General features: G+C 49.1%; 1 protein-coding gene across 1 annotated transcript in view; it reads left to right on the top strand.

The window, feature by feature from the left end:
- CRACDL (CRACD like) overlaps nucleotides 1-10522 on the top strand; it is a 98509-nt gene extending 87987 nt beyond the window's left edge. Inside the window, 3 exon segments of the mRNA XM_024743935.1 lie at nucleotides 7337-7509; nucleotides 8542-8686; nucleotides 9710-10522. Coding sequence (XP_024599703.1) covers nucleotides 7337-7509; nucleotides 8542-8686; nucleotides 9710-9852 — 461 coding nt within the window. The 3' untranslated portion in view covers nucleotides 9853-10522.
- Nucleotides 10523-20120: the final 9598 nt, after the last annotated feature.

Below are 20120 nucleotides of genomic sequence, written 5' to 3'. Positions count from 1 at the left end.
AGCCTTCACATGCTGAGGCCCAGGCTTAGCCCCTGAACTCAAGCAAAGAGCTTGGCCAAGTGTCTGACCCTTGGGCCCCACCCCCAGTACACATGTCTGCCCGTGATCAGATGCCCGGCCCCGCACATGCAAATCAGGTCAATGAGGAGGTCAAGGGAAGGTAGGTTTCAGGGGAGCTGGGGTGACGCGATCCCAGCAGTGCCTCGTGACTTAGAAGGAGGGAAAGGGGTAAGGACCGGTTTGCCCTGGTGGCCGAGAAAGAGACTCTCAGATGCAGTGGCTCTCCTCCCTGAGAGCTGCATTTGGCCACTGAGTTTAGAGAGGCAGGTTCTCTGCCCTTGCTGATCTGTGGTCTTATTTAGGAGAGGAAATGGAAGCAGGAAGAGGGATTCAGGGTAAGCCATTGGAGAATGGAAAAGCAACAGTAGGGGGGTGCAGGGCAGCAGTCGAAAAAGCAGGTGGTCCCGGAACTCCAGGTGCGTGGAGGCCCGCAGGGAAGTGAAGCGGATGGGAGGGGAGCTGGATCCTTCTCCAGGTCACTGTCCAAGCACCGCGTGAGCCGTGATTCTCTTAGAGTGGCTTTTGTGTTTTTGCTCTGGTTTTTTACTTTTGATCGGAGAATGACATACGTGCAGAGACGGGCACCTGCTGCTCAACGAATTTTCAGACACGGAACACACTCCAGACCAAGAAACAGAATGAGACCAGTGCCTGGAGGCCCCTCGGTGCCCCGTCCAGCGGGCTCTAGACCTCACTCCCGGACGGTGGCCACGTGTCAGCAGTGGAAGGACCCCTCTATCCCCGGTCGCTCTGGTAGGAGAGCCTGCGTGCCTGCGCTGGAGGGGTGCACTGGGTTAGAGACATCCTTCCTCTCTGTAGACTCAGCATCTCCCACGGGGCCTGTGCTCACCCAGTACAGTTGATTCTCGTTTTTCACGGTAGCTGTGTTCTATAAAGTCACCGCCAACACTGAATTAGCGAGTCGTGAACCGTCGCTCCAGGGGGAGTAAAGGGTTAGGTTCCTGTGAGCGCGCAGTCACATTTTTCTCAGGTGATTGACACGTAACCTTGTTTTGTGTGTGTTTCTGTTTAAAGACAGCTTATTTAATATGTATTGTTGATTCATGAGCATCCAGCTCCCAGCCAACAACAGTATAACTCACACCTGAACGAAGCTCGTGTGACACACGTGTCCTCTCCATAACACACATCGCTGCCTTCTTGTGCTTAGGGGCAGCAGACAGCACTTCAGTAGATATGGGGGCTATTTTAGACAGTAAAATCACCAAGAAAAAAACACAAAAGTGCAAAAAATGGGACCCTAAGTACACTGTGAAAGGACCCTTGTTTACAGCCCGAGAGCAGAAACATGAAAGAAGCATCCCCTTGTTCCACATCCGCTGGGAACGTGTTCATCCCAGGACTCAAAGTTTTCACCGCTCTGTGCACGTCTGCAAATGACCATGAAGGGTCAGGACTATTGATTTTGGGGGTTATAAATACGTTTTCGCGAGTAGGCGAATTGTCAAATACAGAATTCCTGGACGAGGGCTGACTGTGTTTGTTGGATGAACAGAGGAAGGAATGGTAAGTTTCCTTCGGAGGTGGAGCTAGGACACAGCCGCGTCGCAATTATTAAAAATGGGGGCTTTCTCTGCCAGAAACCCTTTCTCATTCTTAAAATGCTCGGCACGGCTTTACAAATGCTCACGTGAGCGTTAAAAGCCCAAGTTCTCTGGTAGCATCGCACGGCCTGGCTCACAGCCAGAACCGATACAGAGCGACAGCAGGCTTTGCCAGCTTGTATAGATCAGGAGCTGTCCGTGTCAGGTGAGACTGACAGTAGATCCATAAATACTTTTAAAAAAACCTTCAACTTTCATACAGGGAGCCCGCAGTGTGGGTGAGGCCCATGTGTGCCCAGCGTCCCCTTCCCACCCCCAGCGGTCCCCTTAGTGTCTCTCCGGGCACACGGTCACCTCTGTGTAAACCAGGGTGATGGCAGAGGGGCTGGAGGGGAAACAGAAACAGGACGGCTCTGGCCTCAGCTCGTCGTCACGAATGCTGGCGATGCTTGCACTTCAGAGCAGAAATCTTAGCGAACTCGGGCCTCTCCATCCACAGAGGATATTGTAAAGAGCTGGGAATGAGCCGTGGAGATGCATTTTTAAGATGACAACGTAACAAAAGAGATTCGAAGCTGTGTGCCAGGGTGTTAACACAGCTCTCTTGGGCTGTGTTGATTTATGAAGAACTTTTTTCTCCTTCTTTCTACTTCTGCTTTCTGAATTTGTACATTGTGCATGTGTATTTTTATGAACAAGAAAGATATTTTCTGAAAGGGAGAAGATTCTTTAAAATTGCTGCTCCAGAAGCGGCAGCATCTACCAAATGTTTACGAGGTGTAAGAAGCCTGCCGTCCTACTGTATGTTAGCTTAGGGCAGAGTATCTTCTTTATTTTCTTAGCCAGAGGGCAAGAAACGGTGGTGGTTTACATCGTACAGCTCATTGCCTCTCACTCAGAAGACGGTGTTCTTTTTTTTTTTTTAAGTTATTTTTTCAAGTAGAGTTGATTTACAACGTTGTGTTAATTTCTGCTGTACAACAGAGTGATTCAGTTATACATTTATATACATTCTTTTTAATATTCTTTTCCATTATGGTTTATCACAGGATTTTGAATGTAGTCCCCTTTGCTGTACAGTAGGACTTTGTTGTTTATCCATTCTATATATAATAGTTTGCATCTGTTAGCCCCAATCTCCCACTCCATCCCTCCACCACCCCTTGGCAACCACAAGTCTGTTCTCTATGTCTGTGAGTCTGTTTCTGTTTTGTTGATAAGTTCATTTGTGTCATATTTTAGATTCCACATATAAGTAATATCATATGTTATTTGTCTTTCTCTTTCTGACTTACTTCACTTAGTATGATAACCTCTAGGTCCATCCATGTCATTGCAAATGGCATTATTTCATTCTTTTTTATGGCTGAGTAATATTCTGTTGTGTATATACACCACATCTTCTTCATCCATTCATCTGTCGATGGGCACGTAGGTTGTTTCCACGAGGAGACGGTGTTCTTGACGAGTCCCAGCTGTGTCCTGGCTGTCACAGGGGGTGTAGATCCCTGTTACAGTCCCATCCTCGGGGTCCCCAGCCTCCTCTCCCCACTATCTGTAGGAACGCTGCCTATGCCCTGTTCCATGCAACTTTCTCCAGTGCGTTGTAAAAGACTCTTTTTGGCTCATATGGGTCATCCAACTGCATGGCGTAGGACTTCATCAGAGCCGTGTCAGTACCGTCACGGTCAGAGTGACAGCAGTGCCAGGAGCCCGACACTGAGCCCTTGGGGGCCGGGCAGCCAGCTGGAGCGCTGAGATGCCGGGGCCGCCTTGGCCTCGTACAGCCAGCCGCCATTTGCCTCTGAGTTAAAGCCCAGGATGGAAATGTTGTCTCCAGTACACTTAGTCTTGACTGAAGCATTAGGATATCTTGTTGACTGAAGTAGTGAGTTTCAAGCCCTAGTTGAAGCCCTCTCTCCAGTCTCCCTGTGGTGCAGCAAAGCCCAGCATGTGCTCGGTATTGCTGGGAGGACCGTGTGACCAGACATCTGGGGCCAAAGGAGAGCAGAGGGCACGACCAGCCACTGAGCATGAAGGAAAGATCTAAGAGGAAGTGAAAGGGCCCCTTTAAGAAAAATCCAGAAAGACAGATTGTGAGGACCCTCTGGAATGAGGGATGGGAAATGCAGACTTTCTGTAAAATACGCAGCCACCCAGCCTGCCTTCTGTGTGCTGGGCAATCACTGGGTTCTCTGGACAAGAAAGAAAACGTAAAATTACATTGTAGATAAGCTGATATTAGAACAGCACTTGGTATGTAGTCTCTGGCGTGTGTTTGTTTAGTAAATAAGTTCTAATGACCAGAAGCATATGTCAGGGCTTCCCTGGTGGTGCAGTGGTTAAGAATCTGCCTGCCAATGCAGGGAACACGGGTTCGAGCCCTGGTTCGGGAAGATCCCACGTGCCGCGGAGCACCTAAGCCCGTGAGCCACAACTACTGAGCCTGCAAGCCACAACTACTGAAGCCTGCACGCCTAGAGCCCGTGCACCACAACGAAGAGCAGCCCCCGCTCGCCACAACTAGAGAAAGCCCACGTGCAGCAACAAAGACCCAATGCAGCCAAAAATAAATAAATAAAATAAACAAATTAAAAAAATAATAATAAGGAAAGCATATGTCAGTGGGGTGGACGGTCATCTGGCAGATGTGTCGGGGCAAATGTCTCAGTAGAGTTCCAGAGGATTAGGAGGGAGAGCATGTCCAGCTCAGTGACCAGAACAGGCTTCATAGAGGAGATGGCATCCGGGTGCCGACTTGGTGGACATGAGGGGGTGATCCTGGTGCCAGTGTCCAACTGCAACCGAAAGCGGGGTCCGGCTGCTCTCCTCTCAAAAGCCATTAAAGAGGCCAGGTTGGTGGAAGGGAAAGTTTGCTTTATTTTGGATGCCAGCAACTGGGGTAGGGGGCACCTGTCCAAAGGCCGACTCCGCCCCACTGACAGTCAGGGGGCAAGAGCTGTTATAGACAGAGCGCAGGGGCTACACGCAGAAACAGCACAGGCAGCTCTGACGGTCATTGAGAAATTGGTCATCAGTGGTCTGACCAGCGTCCTCTTGATTGTTTTAGGTACAGTTAATCTTTAGTTTTGGGGTCGGTTTGTTTCCACGTCTTTGAGGCCAGTTCTTGGAATTGTGGCAGCTTGTGTCATGGAACTTCTTCCACCTGGTGAGGGTTTCAGTATCTATAAGACAGCTCACAGGAGGCGGCTCAGAATATTATCTGTAGCCCTTGAGGAGGAGCTGTAGGTCCTTGGCTTTGCTTACTGACTCAAATCTTATTATTTGGTTCCCTTTGACTGTTTTCCTTTGTTTCTGCATTTTCTCACTTCTCGGAGTAAACTTGTTCTTTGGCTAAAGGTTTTCCACAGACAAAAGGCAGGCAGAGGACATGGGGGGCAAGGACCACAGGGCCCCGATCCGATTCACAGCCTGTCCTGGACCGTGGCCACAGCCTCCCTCCTCGCCCCCCGCCTCCAGCCCACTGTCCGCCTGCTCAGACTTACTCCTCACACAGCCTCCAGAGTACACCCAGGGTTTAAAGCCCTGTGGCTCCCCGTTATAGACAAGAAAAAGTCCAGGAAGGCCCCCTCAGTTGGCCTAGCCTGCGTAGCAGCCCCTCTGGGCCGGCGTGCTGACAGTTCTGTCTTCTGCCCGCTCCACGTGGGAGGCCTTTCCTTACCCCTCTGCCCAGCCTAGAAGGTTCCTTCTCCAGGTCCCAACCACAGACAGCATCCTCAGGTCCTACCCACCGGTGTTGCCCTGTGTCTACACGGCACGTTGTGAAGTGTAGCGTTTTCCAGTTTGCACTGAGTGACTTGATTTTGCTTCGTCTCCTCCACTGGACTTGGAGCTCTTTGAAGAAACAGGTTTTTTATATTCTTTCACCTTAGCATTTAACACAATCCTGCCCATAGCAAGCAGTGAGTGAATGAATGAACGGGAGGGAGGAAGAAAGGAAGGCGGGCGGGGAGTAGAAATGCTGGGCTCTGGCTAAGAGTAGACGTAGGGCTGGATTACACATTGGGAAGCAATCTGAGCAGATCTGAGTGTTGAAGGTCAGGAGTGGAACAGAGAACATTTGGGGAAGAAGAGAAAAAAGGCTGAGGGTTGGGAACAAGGAGAAATTCCAGGTTTAGGAGCAAGAGTCCAGCAGGGACCGGCAGAGGGGATGCCCAAGGTGGACAGGCCTCCAGGATGGGTTATATGGCCACATCCGAGCTTCAGGGGTAAAGTAGCCGGAGGATGGGAGAGTCCTCTGATCTGTGGTCCAGTGGTTGGGCGGATGGAGAGCGTAGCGCTCACGTTGTGTCAGGATCCAGGATGAGCTGAAGAGACACGGGCAGGAGCCATCGGAGTTGAGGGCAGAGGAGGGTCGAGAATGGGGCTCCAGGGGGTGGCGAGGCTCCTGGAGATGTGTTGTTGTTGTTGTTTTGAGCTGTGGGAGACCCAAGTGTTTTGCAAAGCAACAGGGAAGTGGTCAGAGGCCGGAGAGAGCCTGAGAGGCTGGAGGGGACAAGGGGGTAAGTTGAGGAGACGGAGCAGGGTTTGCAGGGGTCAAGGACAGGTCAGTGCATGTGAAGCCCAAGGTTTCTCTCCACCTGCCGGGAGGCCAAATCTCGCAGGGCGGTGGCTCTGTCCCTCGCCCCTCGTTGGTGACCAGGGGACTGGCAGAAGAGGACTTCCACGTTGAACTGGAGGCGGAAGCCAAACCAAATAGAGTAAAATTCTGAACAAGCCAGAACAAGGGGTGGCATCTGTCAGGCCACAAAGAATGAGGGTGCTGACTCGCCCTGGCCGCCCTTGCGTGTGGCTGTGACCCGGGTGTGGCCTGTACCTGCTGGCGGGGCTGCCCTGTGGACACGGGAAGCAGGAAGGAGCCGGGTGGGGATGGAGGTAACCGTCCACTTGCTTTGCGGGCTGGCTGGCAAATATTCAGAGAGGACAGCTCATGGGGAACCCTTGGATTCAGGGTGCTTTCCAGAGACCTGTGAGAAGCCACTTAGTTAATCATTCCGTTTCCTTGAGAAAAGCAAACTGGCTTCTTTTTTCTGTTGATGAAGACTATAAATTCTCATCATAGAAAATATGAAAATACAGAAGAGTCAAAAAGCAAGGGAAGGGGGGGAATGACCCACAGTTTTACTGCCCAAAATAAGCACTGAGAACATGGAAGGAAATTGAGCGAAATGTTTTGGATTTAAAGGCATTATTTCTCTTCTCTCCCGAACATCAAGGAAAACAGCCACGGCTTACTTTTGGTGTCAGTCTCCACAAGGGAAGGTTGTGCTTATAATTTCTAAAGGAAAAGAGAAGAAGAACATCCCAAGTCAATTGGGTATTGGGTAGTATGTACTGGTCTAGCGTGACAGGCCTATATTAAAGAAACCTGACCTTATTATGTACTGACTCTTATCTCATTCCCTAAGGTATCCCATAGGAGGAAGGTGACTTTAAAATGTGTGTATAGGAGCAGTTGCATTTGATTCTTTGTGGCTCAGACTGGAGGAGCATAATCTCTTTGATTTGTCTTTAACTGAGAAAACAAAGTCCCTGAAAACAAAGTACTAGTGTTACCAGAGAGGTTCCCAGACCTCCTTCCCTGCCACTGTCTCCCAGAGCCCCTGTGCCGTGCTCTCTGGGTGGGAGAAGCCACAGCGGGGCTGAAGGTGACTAGGATTGTTTAGCATAACCTGTGTCTTTACCCACAGAGAAGGCAGCAGGGCCTGGGACCGACGGCCAGCCCACGCCGCCCTGGGTCACCGTGGGGCGACAGAAGCGGCGAGGGGCCCCGGAGCAGCCATCCAGCCAGGAAGACAAGCCTGGGGCCGGAACCTTGAAGTCTGACACAGGAAGGCCAGCCAAGGTGCCCGAGAGAACCCAGGTGCTTAGAGCAAACATTCCCTGTCCCTGTGGATGCAGGGGAGAGCCCCTGGCGGGGCTGGGACCCGGGACCCCATGATGGCCTCATGTCCTGCACGGTCATTACAGGGACCGTCGCCTGTGATGACTGCTGCTGTCTGCCCTATGCATGTGCTGGGCGGCTAAGGCGTCAGAGAAGCCATGGATCACTCAGGCAGTGGAGACAGCCCTGTGCTCCCGGCCTCCTTGGCAACGCAGCTCAGCATCTGGAGAGATGGACCGGGGTTAAAATAACTTCTCAGTTGGACGCTAGGCGACCATGTCAACAGCTCCATCTCGACTCATTTTGCAATAATGACCGAGTTCTGCTTTTGCTGCTACACTGGCCACCCGCTGGGGTCCTTATTCCTCACCTAGGACTGCAGGGCTGGAACCTGGGGCTCCGTTTTACACTCCGGACTGAAAACAGCGTTACCAAACCCAAACGACTGTGCTTAGAAGCAGGCTGAGACTCACAGCTTTTGTGTTCCCCCAGTTGCCATGGTAAATCCCAAAGCACATTTCAGCCATGTGGGGAAGTGAGCCTGAGCCTGTAGTAGAACCTGCTTCTCTCCATTTTAACCAAAACCACAATCGTACCCAAGCTTGGAAACCCTCCTGCAGGCTTAGGGAATTCATAAACAAATATTCACCAGTGACCCCGGCATCCATGATCATACCAAGTGTCATAAAAGTCTCAAAAGCTATTTCCAAACACAGTTAATTTTGCCTTTCCAATGGAACCCTGCTGCCTGATGTCTGGGGTTGAGGCCAGGGCTGGGGACAGGGCAGAAGCCAGGATGCCTGTGTGTGCCCAGGAGGCCTGCACGAGTGGACTCCAGCATCCTGGAGGCCAGATGGCAGCCAGTACCCAAAGCAGAGCTCCTCTGAGAAAGTGCCAGTAGCATGATTCACGTTGGCAGAAAAACCCCGTGGCTCATTGCCTTTGGTTAGGTTTGTCCCCATCTGAATCTCAGGTGACAGGACAGCGTGTGTCTTTCTTACGTCCTCACAGGAGTCCGTGAAGCAAGCCGACTTCGTCCGCAGCAAGTCTTTCCTGATGGCCCCTGCCAAGCCCACTGTGGACCAGAGGCAGGGGACAAAGCTCCACCTCCAGGAGGGGCTGCAAAGAGGGATCTCCTTGTCCCATCAGAACTTGGGTATGAAACCCGAAAATAGTACTGAACACTTTGAAATGCATTTCCGGGTTTGGTCCTGCCATGGTTTTTTTGTTTGTTCGTTTGTTTGTTTTTTGCAGTACGCGGGCCTCTCACTGTTGTGGCCTCTCCTGTTGCGGAGCACAGGCTCCGGACGCACAGGCTCAGCGGCCATGGCTCACAGGCCCAGCCGCTCCACGGCATGTGGGATCTTCCCGGACCGGGGCACGAACCCGTGTCCCCTGTATCAGCAGGCGGACTCTCAACCACTGCGCCACCAGGGAAGCCCGGTCCTGCCATGTTTTGTTCTGTTTTGTTTTTCTGAATTACTTGCCACGTTGATTTTTTTAAAACAGCTTTTATTGACATAATCATTTACATGGCAAAAAACTCACCCATTTTAAGCACACAGTTCAGTGAGTTATCTATTTACTGAGTTGTCCAACCATCACAGTCCAGTTTTAGAACATTTCCCTCACCCTAAAAAGCTACCTCATGCCCATTTACAGTCATTCACCATTCCCACCCCCCAGCTCTCTATTTTCTGTCTCTGTATTTGCCTCTTTTGGGACATGTCTTATAAATGGCATCATAAAATACGCGTTCTTTTGGATCTGCCTTCTTTCACTGAGCATAGCGTTTCTAGGTTCATCTCTGTTGCGGCATGTATCAGTATTTTTAGATGTAGTTTGCGTTGTGGTAAAATACACGTAACAGAATTCGCCATCTTAACCCTTTCTCAGGCGCACAGTTCAGCAGTGTTAAGAATATTCACACAGTTCTGGCAGCTTTATTGTGAAAGTTTCTCTCACCTCATTGCATCACTGGAACTGGTTGAGCCTGCTCTGAAGTCTTTTTAGCACATAAGTTAGTTATTCCACGCTGAAATCTTCTTTACAAGCGTACGGGCTTTATGTTTGAGACCACGGTGAAGACCTTGGACCTGTAGTTTAAAGGCGTGCAGGAGGCTTAAGTGCAAATCCAAACTCATTTCTCACGTTTCCGTTTGTTTTGTCTTCTCTCCAGCAGCCCAGTCGGCAGTGATGATGGAGAAAGAATTGCATCAGCTGAAGAGGGCCAGCTATGCCAGCACAGACCAGCCATCCTGGATGGAACTTGCCAGAAAGAAGTCGCAAGCTTGGAGCGACATGCCCCAAATTATAAAATAGGTTAACAGTGTGCTGGTAAAGAATGTCCACTATCTTGATGGGTCACTTTCTTTAAAACTGCCACTAAATCAAGGCAAACAAACTGTGAAACTTGAGTGATTTTATCATCAGGTTACGGGAGAGCGAGCTCGGGGAAGAGGAAGAAACCAGGCAGACAAGTTGGACGGACACATCGCCAAGGGCCTGGGCCAGAGGTGCCCGAAGACAAGAAAACCATTGAAAAGGGCCAGGAACGAGGTTCTGTGCCCACAGGTATGAATGTGAGTCTTTCAGAATCCCCAGGGTAAAGAAGGCTCGGGCAGGGAAGGAATTGCAAACGAAGCGTGGATGCAGAACTCGGAGGGCCTTCCGAGAGAACGTGTGTCTGCGCCTCCATCTGAGATCAGCTGTGTCTCTGGCCATTGTCCTGCCTGTGGAGCCCATCTTCTCCTTTCATGTTTACTGTTAGGCATGACATTCATGGTAAAACAGGGATGCCGTTTCCAAGAGCAGCTATAACACGGTCCGTTTTCCTGAAGGCAGCTACTCCAAGAAGGAGTGGAAGGAACACAGCAGGGTTCATCAATTCACAGACTCTTTCCAAAATTAATTTTTAAACTTTTCCACTTGGCATCTGTGTCCCTCACTATTGCACAATGCATTGCCTGTTCAATAAAAGGTTTCAAACCTGCTTCCGTGACACGTGTTATTTCCGTGCTGTTTCTACTCACGTTGAGAGAACGTCCTCCAGCAACTGAGTTAAATGCAATGTGTGGAATTTCATTTAATATAGATCTCATGTCAAATCTCAGTTGGGTTGATTTGGGGGTTTGGGTTGTATGAGATCTTTTTTTTCCCCAGTAAAATTTTGGTCTTTGTTTTTGAAAATCAGAAGCTACTGTAGGCTTTTTGCTCTTTACAACTATTTGGTACAACATATTAAAAATAGAAAATTTCCTTTAAAGTTGCCATTCTTTAACATCTCATTAATCTAACCTGTATGTTTCTGTTGAAAACTAGGTTATCAGTGCATTAACCAGGATGATCCATGAGTGGAGAATGTGGAGAAGCCAGGAGAGTAAGAGCATATATTTGGGATCTCAGAATTATGTCTCAATTATATAATACCTCTATTTTTAAAAACCTTTCCGATTTGTTCCTTTGAACAAGCTAATCTCCATGGGAATGTGTATAGCTGGGGACATTTGGCCATCAGAATCAGTAAGACGTCATATATAATTTGATTTTATATACCCTAAGTTCTGCTCCTTTTATTGTATTTTCTAGCTGTTAGAACTATACGACATGGTCAGGTCTACCTGTATTGAAAAAGTCCTGGGATAGTTGTTTTTACCCCAACCAAATTGATCTATTAACTGCATTCACTTAGAGAACATCAACGCCAAATTCCCTGGTGAATGTGCTCTAAACGAGAACTCCCTCCATCCAGCCTTGCTCCAAAAGCTTAGATGTGCATAGTTTTAACTAGGAAAAAATACATGTTGTCTATTATTACTCAACACCATCATTTCTCCTATTAACAGGACATTTCAGATGCACAGTTTTGAGGCAGTGGATTTCACTGTAAGATCAAAAGTATTTGGTTCCGTTTTGTTGAAATAGAGGTTGATATTCTCTGTGTGTTGCAGGACTGGGTTTCATTCTCTCTGGCACCAGGTAAGTTAGGAGGGTATAGAATTTTAGGACACTGGGAGAATTCCCTGCAGGGGGTGGGGGTGGTCCTGCAGCTGCCACCTCTCCCTGTGCCCTGCATGGAGGTTGTGACCTTCTTCCATAATAAGAAGAGCTGAGACAGAGGCCAAAATTTGGAGATAATGTGGGAAGTCTAGACTGGAAATGGAGATGGTAAAAGCCTGCAAGGAATTGTCAGCTTTTTTCAGGTTGTCAGGTTTTTCCTAAGAAGAAAGACAGTAAGCAATTACTGAGTTCTTCCTGTGTCCCGGGCACTGCTCTGAGTGCTTCGTACCTATTAATTGTAATCCTTTCCACAGTCCTTTGGAGATAAGTACCAATCTTTACCTTGCAGATGAGGAAATGGAGGCATTTCATTGAGATTAAGGTCACCTGCCCAAGACCTCATAGCAGAGCACCTGGTAAGTGGCCCCAGACCCCATGCTTTTAAACACTACCCTCAAGTGAATCCCCGTTTTTAAAAAGCATTAGTGTGGAGGTGAATCAGTGTCCTCAGAGATGTAACACAGACAAGGGCGCTCTAAACTTGACCTTGAGGGCTCCTGCATGGCTATAGACTGAATTTTTGTGTCTCTCCAAAATTCATATGTTAAACCCTAATGCCCAGTGCAACAGTGTTAGGAGGTGGGGCGTTGGGGAGGTGAATAGGTCATGAGGATGGAGCCTTCATGAATGGGATTAGTGCCCTCATAAAAGAGACCCCAGAGAGCTCCCTTGCCCCTTCTGCCGTGTGAGGATACAGTGAGAAGGTGGCCATCTAAAGACCAGGAAGAGGGCTTTCACCAGACACTGGGTCTGCTGGCACCTGGATCTTGGACTTCCTGTCCTCCAGAACTGTGAGAAACAAATTTCTGGTGTTTATAAGCCAACCATTCTGTTAACAGCAGCCCAGCCAGACTAAGACATATATCCTGGAGACAAGCGTACCTCGTGATGTTTCCCTGGTGGCCATCTTGATTCCCACTCTAAAGTTCCTTAAAAGGACTGGAGAAAGTGTGAGGGTTCTTTTGTACTTTATAATCATGAGCACCTACACGGACTGTGAGGTGTTCCCATTCATTCCTTCACTTCGTTCAGTCAACACCAGTGTGTGGGTGCTCCACCAGGGCCTGGGGGCACCCTGATGAGCAAATGGGCAACATGCATTCTATTTAAGGGGGGGCACACTGAGTAGATAACCGTGAAACCCAAGAAAAACATGGAACCATAGCAGTAGGTGCGATGGTGAGCCTGAAACAGAGGGACTTGGTTGTGGCTGAAAGTCTCCTGAAGATCGGGTGGTTAGGAAAGGGTTTGCTCGAGAGATGACCTGATTATAAAAATGAACCCGCCATGCAGTGATCTGGGGGTGTACACTTGGAGAAGAGGGAACCACTCAACCAAGTGCCAGGCCCTTGAACTTGGCCGGTTCAGGAACAGTGTAGCTGGCATGTGCAGGACAAGGGGAAGAAGCAGGCGTGGACATCAGGAAGCAGGTCATGTGGGAAGACAGATTTTGTTCTGAGTGCTTTGGGAAGTCAGTGTGATCTTGGGTGGCCTCGGCCTGCAGTGGCTTGAAGGAGGATTTCGGTTTCCGGCCGGAGCTTGAGGTCACGTAGTGGTAGTGAGAGTGCTGAATTCTAGCCACCAGACCACCAGGGACCAGTGGCCAGTGACAAGGCCCTGGCCTGTCAGCTGTGTAGAAATGAATTTCCACATAGAGATGGAAAGTACTGAAACAAGTATATAAAGTGTGTGAAGTATATAAAGTAGTGAAACAAGTATATAAAGTAGTGAGACAAGTATATAAAGTAATAAAGTGTTTATTAGGAGGAAAAGAGTATAGTACGTGTGGATAGACACCCTGGTGGGCTCAGAGAGAGAATCATGCCCTTTTGTAGTAGTTTGAATCACTTTTATGGGGGCGTTTCTTCTGGGTTTCCTTTGACCAGTCATCTTGCTTTGCCTTGTTCTGAGTCCACATTTGATTTATCTCAGGGTCCTCCCCTGTGTGCGTGTGCACCTCTTAGCCAGGACGGATTCTAGTGAAGAATCTGTGGATAGGTTGACATCACTTACTATGAGGTGGCACCCCCTCCCTTTTTGACCTCCAAGGAGCGTTTCTGCACATGTGTAGTCGAGGAGGTCTCCTTGACTTTGAGAATGAGGAATATATGGTCTTTTATCTGGGCAGGGCGCAGCCTCCTCCATCATCCTGCTTTTATGGGGTTTCTCCCATTATGGAGTTTCTGTCCACAGGGGAGAAACTGTTCAGCCTGGGGCTCATCTATCTCCTGCCTCAGGCGAAGGGGAGTGATGGGAGGGTATGGGATTTACGTTTTAAGAAGCTGGCTGTAGCTGATGGGTGGGAATGGATTGTGCGGGGACACAGTGGAAGCAGGAGGCTAGAAGGCTGTTGCCGTGGTGTGTGGGATCATCATGGTCTAGAGTCATGAAGGAGGTGGAGAGAAGTGGATGGATTCAAGATACTTTTAAAAGGTAGGGTAAAATCCAGTATGCTGGTGGATATGATTTGGAAAAGGAAAGCGTGGCAGTGGAGATGACACCTAGATTTTTGTTTCGAGCTCCTGATGAGTTAGTTATGTATCATTTACAGAAACGGGGGCGGGGCAGATATACCACAGAAGGAGTTCAGTTTGGGATGCCTTCAAGTTGAGATTCCCATTAAACGTCTAAGGGGGAACATCAAATAAAGTTATAAACTGGGACATCATCAGCGTTAGATGGAGTAGGAATGCAGGGGTCTGAAAGAGGGAGAGAAGGGTCCCTAGACTGATCTGAGGAGAAAGAGGAGCCAGCAAAGGAGACAGGGAGGGTCTGTGAAGGAGGAGGAGGTGTTGGCAGAGGGAGGCATCAGCTGTGCAGGTGGGGACGTACCAAGACATGGGGTTGAGAGTGACCCCCGGCCCGGGGAACATGGAGGTCATAGGAGACCTTTTCGATTTCAGTGGACTGGTGGGGGGCAGAAGCACAGGTAGAGTGGGCCGAGACCAGCCAATGTATTGACACATCAGCTACACTCAGCTTTCAAGAACTGTTACTCTGGGGGCTTCCCTGGTGGTGCAGTGGTTGAGAATCTGCCTGCTAATGCAGGGGACACGGGTTCGAACCCTGGTCTGGGAGGATCCCACATGCCACGGAGCAACTAGGCCCGTGAGCCACAACTACTGAGCCTGCACGTCTGGAGCCTGTGCTCCGCAACGAGGGAGTCCACAATAGTGAGAGGCCTGTGCACCGCGATGAAGAGGGGCCCCCGCTTGCCACAACTAGAGAAAGCCCTCGCACAGAAACCAAGACCCAGCACAGCAAAAAGGAATAAATTAATTAATAAACTCCTACCCCCAACATCTAAAAAAAAAAAGTCCTTGATATCATACTTATTAAAAACAAACAAACAAACAAAAAAGAACTGTTCCTGTGAATGGGAGCTGAGGAAATGGCCGTAGCTAGAGGTGGGAGAGGTGTGTAGCCAACAGAGGGTTTGTGGTTTGTTTTTTCACAAGGGACATGTAAGAGCGTGTTCATGCGTGGATGGGAGTAAACTTGCAGGAGAGTGGGGAGAATCGCTGATCTTTGTGAAGCGCACCTCACTTTCCAGGGCTTCCAACAAGGATGAAATGCCTGCACTGGTGGGCTGTTCTCGTTCCTGGAACCAGGAGCCCCCCGGTTTTGATCCAGCTGCCAGGGGAGGCCCCATGGTGATGGCAACATCCTGGTTACATCCTCCCCGCCTGCCCTGGGTCTTCCATTCCCACGGCCCCCTTCACGCCTGGACGTGTGCATTTTGGGGGCTTGTTGCTGTCTTTCCCCAGAACTTGGCCCCTGAGCAGTCTGCAGAAGGAGTCCACGCGCACCTGGCGTTCTTTGTCTTGGTCAAGCCTATTAAATATTTGGGGGTGGGGGGTGGGGTCTCCTGGAGGGGACGTTGCCTCTCTAGCTTCCTCATCCTATAGCCTGCCCCCGCCAGTGGGGCAGATCGCTCTTGGTTATCTCAAGCGCATCAGGCCTACCTTGACCCCTCCACACACAACACCACTCCAAGCAGCTTAACAGAATTGCTCCAAAACAAATGGCGGCATCTTGCTGAGAGGAATTTTGATGAATAAGTTTTTCTCCACTTCAAGCCGATCCAGTTGTTTGAAGAAAGAAGAGAGGATTGACTTCTTCTCACTCCACAGGGAGCAAACCAGGACCAGAAATGAAGGTTCAAGAGAAGGACAAATGAAGAAAAGTTTGAACACTCACAGTTGTCTAGCATGGGACAGGATGCCCAGTCAGGGGTGAGCAAGCAGTGGGAGGATGGCCATCCCTCCGGGATGATGTACGTGTGTCTGCCTCTGGAAAGGACTTTGGACTGGACGGCCTCCCCAGCCTGGAGTTACTGTGGACCTGCAACCTGCAGTGGTCCAGGTGGGGCCTTTTACGTTCCTTTTATAATACGGTTACATTACATTGCTCTTAATCTAATTATTACCAAGAAGTAATCATCCAGAAATTCATCCAGGTGGGCTTTCATGCAGAATGTAGTTGTCCAGAGTGCTTTGGAAGCTTTTGATTACCTGGAGAAGGAAGCCAGGTGGAACCAGCCAGTCGGAAGATGGTTCTTCCCAGTCCTCTCTAGAGATGTACGTGATGGAGAGAGGGATCCAGATCTGCCCCCCCCCTACCCCACCAAGTACTAAATCTTCTGGTCGGTTCTGTGTAACTCCCATGTGGACAGAGATACTTATTCCTTGGTGGATGAAAATAATCTCTAGCAAATAGGCTTTTCAGGGCCAAAGAGCAGAAGTAATGCAAGCTGAACGCATGAGTTTTGGGTAATAGCACAGGTGTTCAGGCAGTGGTTGACATTTGCTTTATCCACATGCTCTAGCTTCCTTCCTGCCTCCTCCGTAGGGAAGGTATCCTCATTAGCATGGAAATAAGGGAGAGAGGTGTTTGTGATGCCCAAATGATTCTCAAAAACAACAACAGGCCGGTTGCAGAGTGTCCTCCAGGAGTTTGCTTATTGACTTCTCCTAAAAGCACCCAGGAGTATCTGCAGAGAGGCCAGAGGCCTCCAGACCTGCACAGCCCTGAGCGTGAGCAAACCTCCCTGCCAAGACCCTAGCTTGACAGTGGCTATTACATTTTGAGAAAACAGAAAGTCACCGTTTAGCCCACTATCCAATAAAGAACAAGTTGCCCCTGGAAGATTCCCCACAGGGATAAGGATTCTGGTATTGGGCTTCCCTGGTGGCGCAGTGGTTAAGAATCCGCCTGCCAATGCAGGGGACACGGGTTCGAGCCCTGGTTCGGGAAGATCCCACATGCCGTGGAGCAGCTAAGCCCGTGCGCCACAACTACCGAGCCTACACTTTAGAGCTCTGAAGCCACAACTACTGAGCCCACTCACCACAACTACTGAAGCCCGCACACCTAGAGCCCATGCTCCGCAACAAGAGAAGCCACCGCAGTGAGAAGCCCGCACACCACAACAAAGAGTAGCCCCCGCTCGCCGCCACTAGAGAAAGCCTGCACTCAGCAACGAAGACCCAACGCGGCCAAAAATAAATAAATACATAAGTAAATGTATTTAAAAAAAAGAATTCTGGTATCAAACTTAGGAAAATGCAGAATTGCTACCAAGACAAAGGAAACTAGAGGCAGGTCATTAGGGAGTCCTTTAGACAAAATAAACCCAATCCTTCAGAAGCTGAAGACTTTAAATTGAGATGCTCCATCTTTCTTCCCAAAGGAGGGGGAGGAGGGAGATGAACAGATTGTTTCCACTGTCTACCGCTCCCCCCACTTCATCGACCAGCTCATCCGTAAGGCTCAGGCCCTCCCATCAGGTGGCCTTCCCAGGCTCCCACGAGGGCGGAGCAGGGGGCAGAGTCCGGATGCTCACAACCGTGCTGTGTGCTGGGCAGTTGAGTGCTGGGCAGCCCTCAGGAGCCCTCACCTCACATTGCCTTGCCTCTTGGAACTCTGTCCACTGCGGGTGCTGAAATGCTTCAAGCCCCTGGAAAACTTACAAAGGGTGTGGGCCTGGGCACTAAATTCAAAGGCGCCAAGTTGGAGCCGACTTTCCTGGCAGTGGTTGGAGCTAGACATGTCTTGGGTCACCCGGGGACCCTGGAAGTCCCAGCAGCTCCTGCCCTGATAGGCTGCCGTTCTGTGCACCCATTGTCCACGTCTGCACAGGCTGCAGCGGGTTTCCAGAGCTCTCTTCTGTTTATGGTCTCTTCCCAGTGGGTGCTGGGCTTCCAAGCTATTATAGGCTTAATCGTGTCCCCTAATTCAAATGTTGAAGTCCCAACCGCCCAGTATCTCAGAATGTGACTGTATTTGGCGATAGGCCTTTAAAGAAGGCCTGTCTTCATGAAGTTGAATGATTTCACTGTGGTGGGCCCTTATACAATACGACTGGTGTCCTAATAAGAAGAGATGAGAGCACAGATGCACACAGAGGGAAGACCACGTGACCACACAGAGAAGACACCGTCTACAAGCCAAGGGGAGAGACCTCCGAAGAAACCAATCCTACCGATACCTTGATCTTGGACTTGTGTCCTCCAGAGTCATGATAAAATAAATTTCTGTTGTTTAAGGCACCTAGTCTGTGGTGCTTTGTTATGACAGCTCAAGCAAACTAATGCACATAACTAGTGGGGTCTACATTTAGAGCTAGGGTTGCCTCTCTGGGTCTGGGCTGGGAGAAGTGACCTCTTGGGTCTCACCCACTCTAAGCCTTTGTGGTGAGCCACAAACAAGGTCAACTTATTATCTTGAGAAAAAGCTTTGATACTTCTGGCAGGTGATGTTTATTTTAAAAAGAGAATAATCCTCAGTTTTTAATTCTTTCTCTCTAATTTCTGATACTTCAGTCTCTGTGCCCCTTACTGGTTCTCAGGACATTCCTTTGGTTCAGTCTGGAAGGTGCAGGTTCCATTTGCAAGGTTCCCATCAGCCCTGACAGTGCCATCTTTTACTGGTGACTTTGTGCCCTCAGCAGCATCCAGCAGAGTGGTGTACCTGGTGCAGAGTAGATGCTCAGTTAATGTCTGCTGAATGGAGGAATAAACAAGGTATTTAGCAACACGGATGTTTCCGTGCAGGGTCAGTCTATCAGAAAACATCATTCTAGTTACACACACCTCACCTTCATTTATTCCCTGCTTGTCAGAGTCCAGCCCAAAGGTTCTTAGTTGGAGTGGAAGGGCAGGGGGAGATAAAGGAGGAGGTAGGAAAAAGAATCAGAAATTCCAAGGGGAGTTTTTCAGACTACCCAAGCCTGCTCTTCTCTGGTGCCTATCAGACCAAAACTACCCGGTATGTGGAATGCAGCCTTTATGTTGGCATTTGGTGGCCCCAAACACGGTGAATGTTCTTCATCAGTGTTCCATGCGCACGAGGGAAATGCTGTTGTTGAGTGGAATTTTTGTAAATGTCAATTAAGTCAAGTTGGTTGATAGTGTTGTTTGGGTCATTTATATCCTTACAATTTTCTGCCTCCTTGTCCTATCATATGCTGAAAGAGGAGGGTTGAACTCTCCAACTCTAATAGCGGATTTGCCTATGTCTTCTTTCAAATCTATCTGTTTTGGCCTTGTGTGTTTTTTTTTTTTTTTTTTTACGGTACACGGGCCTCTCACTATTGCGGCTTCTCCTGTTGCGGAGCACAGGCTCCAGACGCGCAGGCTCAGCAGCCATGGCTCACGGACCCAGCCGCTCCGCGGCATGTGGGATCTTCCCGGACCGGGGCATGAACCCACGTCTCCTGCATCGGCAGGCAGACTCTCAACCACTGCGCCACCAGGGAAGCCCAATGGCCGTGTGTATTTTGAAGCTCTGTTGTTAGAGGCAGACGCATATACGATTATTATGTCTTCTTGGATATTTGACTCCTTTATCACTATGTAATATCTCTTTAACCCTGATAATCTTCCTTGCTGTGAAGTTTACTTTAAAATTAATATAGCAACTCCAACTTGCTTTTGGTTAGTGTTTGTATATCTTTCTCCATCCTTTTACTTTTAACCAGTGCATGACTTTATATTTAAAGTGGGTTTATTGTAGATAGCATATAGTTGAGGCATGCTTTTTTTGTTCAGTCTCAGTCTTTTAACTGATATGTTTGGACGATTCATATTTTAACTGATTATTGATATGGTTGCATTAAAATTTACCATTTTGGGCTTCCCTGGTGGCGCAGTGGTTGAGAGTCTGCCTGCCAATGCAGGGGACACGGGTTCAAGCCCTGGTCTGGGAAGATCCCACGTGCCACGGAGCAGCTGGGCCCGTGAGCTACAAATACTGAGCTCTGCGTGTCTGGAGCCTGTGCTCCGCAGCAAGAGAGGCCGCGACAGTGAGAGGCCCGTGCACCACGATGAAGAGTGGCCCCCGCTTGCCACAACTAGAGAAAGCCCTCGCACAGAAACGAAGACCCAACACAGCCAAAAATAAATAAATGAATAAATAAATTTATAAAAAAAAAAAAAATTACCATTTTACTAGCTGTTTTCTATTTGTTCCACTTTTTTTTTTGTTCTTTTTTCCTCTTTTACAGTCTTCTCTGGGTTTCAGTATTTTTT

The sequence above is a fragment of the Neophocaena asiaeorientalis genome, unplaced genomic scaffold, assembly GCF_003031525.2.
Source record: "Neophocaena asiaeorientalis asiaeorientalis breed wild unplaced genomic scaffold, Neophocaena_asiaeorientalis_V1.1 scaffold114, whole genome shotgun sequence".
Lineage (NCBI taxonomy): Eukaryota > Metazoa > Chordata > Mammalia > Artiodactyla > Phocoenidae > Neophocaena > Neophocaena asiaeorientalis.
This window is presented reverse-complemented; position numbering and strand designations above follow the sequence as displayed.